General features: G+C 43.1%; 1 protein-coding gene across 1 annotated transcript; it reads left to right on the top strand.

Annotated features, from left to right (window-relative positions):
* Window positions 1–244: 244 nt before the first annotated feature.
* On the top strand, window positions 245–6,328 carry LOC100382182 (ppi-phosphofructokinase). The gene is made up of 16 exons (NM_001174941.1): window positions 245–468; window positions 582–737; window positions 1,114–1,235; window positions 1,695–1,748; window positions 1,868–1,974; window positions 2,112–2,217; window positions 2,409–2,472; window positions 2,698–2,786; window positions 4,072–4,203; window positions 4,277–4,447; window positions 4,558–4,673; window positions 4,921–5,032; window positions 5,378–5,462; window positions 5,652–5,696; window positions 5,803–5,871; window positions 5,976–6,328. The coding sequence occupies exons 1-16, from the start codon at window positions 279–281 to the stop codon at window positions 6,050–6,052; spliced, it is 1,695 nt and encodes a 564-aa protein (NP_001168412.1). The 5' UTR covers window positions 245–278; the 3' UTR covers window positions 6,053–6,328.
* Window positions 6,329–6,556: the final 228 nt, after the last annotated feature.

Here is a 6,556-nt window from a genome sequence, read left to right as displayed (position 1 = left end):
GACAGGCCACGAACCATGGGCTCGTTCGCCAGTCGCCAACCCACACGCTGCCACGCACCCACGGTCCGCGGACCGCGACCCACCCGACCCGCGATCGCCATCGCCTCACGCACTCGCATCCTCCCGGTCCCGGACTACCCATAAAACCACCGCGACGGCGACGGGTCCTTCGCTTCGCCTACGGCATATTCCCCCGAGGCCCCGAACCAAACCAAACCAAACCAAACCAAACCAGCCCAGATCAGCGAAACACACTCCGCTCTCCCGAGACCGGACACATGGCGGCGGCGGCGGTGACGTCCAACGGCGGCGCAGTGGCCGCAAATGGGCCGGCGCCCGGCCGGCTGGCCTCCGTGTACAGCGAGGTGCAGACGAACCGGCTCCTGCACGCCCTTCCCCTCCCCTCCGTCCTCCGCTCCAACTTCTCGGTCGTCGTCGGCCCCGCCAGCTCCGCCGCGGGCAACCCCGGTGAGTGACCGTCCAACGTTGCTGTAACTTAGGATCTCGGGTCATGCATGTGGTTTGTTACGTATTCCATCGAGCTCATCAGATTCGTGGCTGGCTCGATCGATCTCTCGCAGATGAGATCGCCAAGCTCTTCCCCAACCTGTTCGGCCAGCCCTCGGCGTCGCTGGTGCCGTCGGCCGAGCCCGCGGCGACCAGGCCGCTCAAGATCGGCGTTGTGCTCTCCGGTGGACAGGCGCCGGGCGGCCACAATGTCATCTGCGGCATCTTTGGTGAGTATGCGTTGGCTTCCTGTGCTTTTCAATCACCAAAACTGCCAAGGCCTAGTTGTTATGGTGCTAATGGAGGCGATTTGAGGTTGGTGGAGATCCAGTCAAGTGGAGATCTAAAGAGTACTCTGTCTTTTGTCAGTAATGTAGTATATTTCAATGAGGCCCCAGTGAACTCGCGTGTCTTGCAGCTGTAGATCTCTATGGATTTTGGTAGTATGATGGGGCTAAATTGACTGATTTCAGTTGTTTAATTTTGGAGTGAGTGATTTTTTTGGGTTTGCATACAATTGAGTAGACAGTGAAAGAGTTTGACGGTTTTGAAGGCTTTCCTGAAACAATTATTGTCTTTGACTTTGTTTGGTGTGCGTTGGATCAGACTATCTACAGGAGCGTGCAAAAGGCAGCACCTTGTATGGATTTAAGGGAGGCCCAGCTGGGATCATGAAGTGCAAGTATGTAGAACTCACTTCAGACTTTGTGTATCCCTACAGAAATCAGGTACAGCAACATATACTTTGTTAATTATATGTGTTAATGTTTTTGCGAAATTATTACTAACAAAGCGTGATTAGTTCAGCGATTTAACCTTTGTAGTAATGAACTATCAGAATTTAGTTTCCTAGCCTTACATGCATGACAGACAATAATGCGTTGATTAGTAAAAAACCTCTTTAACACACACGCGCACACGTGCATGCGTGCGTGGACACACACACACACACACACAAGTGTTAATGTTTTTGCAAAATTATTACTAGCGTGATTAGTTCAGCGAATTAACCCTTGTAGTAATGAACTATCAGAATTGAGTTTCCTAGCCTTACATGCATGACAGACAATAATGAGTTGATTAGTAAAAACTTCTTTAACACACACACACACATATGACATATGTATGTATGTGTACACACACATTATTTCCTTTTGATGATGCATTAAAATTTTGTCTCTTGATAGGGTGGATTTGATATGATCTGCAGTGGAAGGGACAAGATTGAAACACCGGAGCAGGTATGTCTCTGGGCTCTGGCCATGTTTATGTTCAAATGCTTATGAAAAAACTTTGTTACTGGATTTCCTAATCTCGATCATTTTTTCTCAACTACCTAATACCTGTGTTGGTTGTGCAGTTTAAGCAAGCTGAAGACACGGCCAACAAGCTTGATTTGGATGGACTTGTTGTCATTGGTGGTGATGATTCAAACACCAATGCCTGCCTCCTTGGTGAATACTTTAGGTTGGCTGCTAACGCTGTGTTTTGACCTTTCAATATAAGGCTGATTGTGAATATAACATTGCGTTGGTTGTTTCTTTTTTCTGCTTATTCACAAGCAAATCAAAATTATGATTTCAAATTATGAACTTGCTCCATAGGTCAAGGAACATGAAAACCCGTGTTATTGGTTGCCCAAAGACTATCGATGGGGATCTGAAATGTAAGGAGGTTCCGACAAGCTTTGGATTTGATACAGCTTGCAAGGTATCTAATTCTTGATTGTTGACTATGTATGAAGTCTCAGTCTAGGTTTTTAATTAGCTACAATGGTGATGGGCTAATTGCTCACCGCACACCTGCTCGAGCATTCTTTCAATTTGAAATTAAGGCATTCTACACAGATGCATTTGAAAACCCATCATGAATATATCATGACAAGGAATCATATTTTTCAGATATACTCTGAAATGATTGGCAATGTTATGACTGATGCGAGATCCACTGGAAAATACTACCACTGTAAGTTTATCAGCAGCAACAAAATAGGTTGTCATTTAATAGTTATGGACTAGTAAGTTGGTTCCTCTATTGAAAAATTATACACACCATGTGATGCCATGGAGCATTTGCTTTGACATTATAAAGCAGTGCTAACGTGTAGTCCATGAATATTGGAAGTATATAACAGAATTACAGATCGGACATTTTGTCAATAAAAATTCTAACAAGCACTTGCTCTTGCAGTTGTGAGGCTTATGGGTCGTGCTGCTTCTCACATTACGCTGGAATGCGCTTTGCAAACACACCCCAATGCTGCACTCATTGGGGAAGAGGTTGGTATTTCTCACATGCAAAGTTCTTTCTACATGGAATTAGCATGATTGAATTTAATGTTCCCACCTTTGTCTAGCCATATTAGATACATACAATGGCACAAAAAGGTTAGTGTAATTGTCAATGTAGAAGTGTCCATATTTTATGTTTAGAGTAAATTCACAGAACTACAACTATTTGACCTAATACCCACAGAACCACAACTATCTTGACATGTATCATTAAACTACAACGGTTTTGGCATTTGGTACCTACCAACTTTCTTATGACTACTCAGGTGTTAAGATCGTTGTAATTCTGTGATACATGTTAAATCAGTTGTAGTTTGTGGTTCCAAGTGTCAAAATAGTTGCACAGTCCACCTTTTTAATGCATGTTAACATATTTTTAGTTCCGTGGATCATAGTTCAAAGAGGGAGTATTGGGCGTGCGCATGTGCACAAACTCATCTCATCCATTGTATCCGATCTGAATGCCCCAGGTGAGAGGCGAGTATCCTCGCATCCCTCTATGGCTGATTCAGGCCCAATTAGATCTGGTTCAATTAATAGCAAAGATGAGGGGCGAGGGGATTATCACCTCTTAGGGCCTGTTCAGAACACAGAATTTTTGCTGAATCATGTAGGAAATTCACTAGAAAAACATAGGGCAGAGTCGCAGACCTAGTGTCGGAGGCTCCCACATGAGTGGGGTCTGGGAATGGATAAACCGAGGTAAGCCTCCCCCACAAATGCGGAGAGACTGCTTCGAACCCGCGACCTAGTGATTTAGTGAGATAGCTCTCACCATTGCACCAGGTAACATAGGAACATGAATTTTCCCGTGTTCCAAACAGATCTTTAAGGACACGTTCCACTGCACTTGTATGCTCCTCAATACACGTGTTGAGTGGATTGGAGTATAATTTTCCATCCCACTTCATCCTAGCCCACATGGATTGAGGTGGATACAAGTGTAAATTCACATGGATTACGAGTGTATCCAAAAATGCCTAACTTGGCGATTCAGATTGGATCACATGGATGAGAACATGAGATTGAGTTTGTGCACATGTGCACCATATGTACCCCCTCTAGTTCAAAATAGTTACAGTTAAAGTCAAATTTACTCTGTATTAATGCAGTTTTTTTTGTACATCTCAAATTGTGGAATCTAAAGAACAAGTTAGCAGACTAGATTTTTGTATATATCTGATAGGTTACATTTTCTCACATTATAGCTTTATTGTTTGTCATAATTCTGTGCATCATTATTTCACAAATAATGTCTTCTTTGCCATTGTAGGTTGCTGCAAAGAAGCAAACCCTTAAGAATGTCACAAACTACATTACTGATATCATCTGCAAGCGTGCAGATCTTGGTTACAACTATGGTGTTATCCTTATACCAGAAGGCCTGATTGATTTCATCCCAGAGGTTTGGCACTCCTTATGTTCTATGACTTTGTGTTGTCAGTCTATATTACTGACATCACTCTTTTCTTTTTCAGGTTCAAAAACTCATCGCGGAATTGAATGAAATTTTGGCACATGATGTTGTTGATGAGGCAGGGGCCTGGAAAAGCAAGCTTCAGCCTGAATCAAGGGAGCTGTTTGAGTTTTTGCCCAATACTATTCAGGAGCAACTTATGCTTGAAAGGGATCCCCATGGCAATGTTCAGGTAAAGATTGGGAATATTGTTTAACCATCTTAACTTAGTCTCTTCTGGCAGGACTCTTTCTGCTGAAAGGATATCAGTAAGCTAGACATGCTAACTAGGTGTTATTTCAGGTCGCAAAAATTGAAACCGAGAAAATGCTCATTAGCATGGTGGAAACTGAACTGGAGAAGAGAAAGGCAGAGGGGAGATACTCTGCACATTTCAGAGGGCAAGCTCATTTCTTTGGGTAAGCATTAATTTTTGCATTTTGTGAACTGAGCAATAATTTGGTTGGTAGTTTCCCACTGAGGAGGCCACCCCTGAGAATTGGTTTCAGGGAGTTTCCTGGACAGCTAGGGGTTTTGGGTACTCTCCCCTTTTTAATACATACAAAGCCAGGGAATGTCATCTCCCTGTGGTGGTTTTTTCTATTAATTTTGCGTTTCCAAATTTTTCTTTCCAACTCTCTCATGCAGCTTCTTTGCTATTTGCAGGTACGAAGGAAGATGCGGCCTTCCTACTAATTTTGATTCTAACTATTGCTATGCATTAGGCTATGGCGCTGGTGCCCTTCTCCAAAGTGGGAAGACAGGACTTATTTCCTCGGTATAACTGTTGATCTTAACATCTTATGTTGACATACTCAAACATCTTATGTTGACATACTCAAATGAGGCTTACTGTACCGTGCCTTGTAAGATCTGTGAGGAGCTCTCCGACGCAACAGAAAAGATAGGCACCGGTGTTCAATTATGTAAACATCACCATCCCAATGTTCAAATTTGCCTAGCAAATTTTATTGCACTGAAGTCATGGCATGTAGACACATGAGAAATTCAGAAACAGCACCTACAGTGTTAGGAATACCTGGGAGATATCTTATAATGTGTTTGTGACTGATCTTATGTACTTGCATGATTTAATCGCTGTCTTTTTTTTTTCTTGGCTCAGGTTGGCAACCTTGCGGCTCCAGTTGAAGAATGGACTGTTGGTGGAACAGCATTAACATCACTGATGGATGTTGAGAGGAGGCACGGTAATTTTCTTGCTTCACCTCGTTTCCAACTGATGGCTACTCTACTATGTTCTAGTTACATTCTTCTCGATGTTCATTCAACCAATGTGTGACATGCCATTCTTGTTCCTTTTTTCGGTTGATTAGCATTTATACTTTGGTTATAATTTGTGCCGGAGTGTAACTTTTGACGTTGTTCTCTGCAATCAGGCAAGTTCAAGCCAGTGATCAAGAAGGCTATGGTCGAACTTGATGGTATGATGAACTCTGGAATGTTCGCTTGATTTACTGATGATCATGACGTTTCTTAATGGTTCATGTCCTTTTTCCATGTCTGATATCCTGTGACGCCAATTTCCAGCTGCACCTTTCAAGAAATATGCATCGATGCGTGATGAGTGGGCCCTCAAGAACAGATACATCAGCCCTGGTATGTGCGAATGCAACCGGTAGCAATGTTCATCCAGTTTAGTCTTTAGTGCCCCCCCACCCCCCCAAAAAAAATGTTTGTCTAATATATCGTTGTCGTGACAGGCCCCATCCAGTTCAGTGGCCCTGGAAGTAATGACTCGAACCATACTTTGATGCTGGAACTCGGTGCTGCGCTATAGAGATGCGTCCTTTACTTTGTTCTTACAGTTTTTGGGAGTGGAGACTGGCCACTGGAGCAGCCTGCAGGTCTCCATATTGTGTGTGAAATTGTTTAATAAGAGGTTTGATGGGAGTTTTTTGCGTAGCCGACTGGATGTAGTAGCAAAATAAGAACAGGGTTTTTTAGTTTTTTTTGTATGATTTACGCACCAACTGACCGGTCTTGTAGCTCCGATTCTGTTCCCCCTGGTTGGCTGGTTGCAATCTCTTGAGAATGAACAAAATGAAGTTGAACCATGAGACTGATTCAGTTCGCTTGCTTCCAGTAGCAGGTTATTACACATTGTCGTTTCTGAGGTCCAGAGATAGTACGTGTCCTACTCTTGAATAATGTATTCACTCTGTTTTAAGTTATAAGTCGAGACTTCACTTTACATTATGGAACTAGTTGCATAGTAAAGCATTGCAATCTGAAGCTCACATGTCAGTATCACACTTAACTATCCTTCTCCGTTACATATTAG

The sequence above is a fragment of the Zea mays genome, chromosome 6, assembly GCF_902167145.1.
Source record: "Zea mays cultivar B73 chromosome 6, Zm-B73-REFERENCE-NAM-5.0, whole genome shotgun sequence".
Classification (NCBI taxonomy): domain Eukaryota; kingdom Viridiplantae; phylum Streptophyta; class Magnoliopsida; order Poales; family Poaceae; genus Zea; species Zea mays.
The sequence above is the reverse complement of the archived record's forward strand: the minus strand, read 5'-3'. Positions and strand labels throughout refer to the sequence as shown.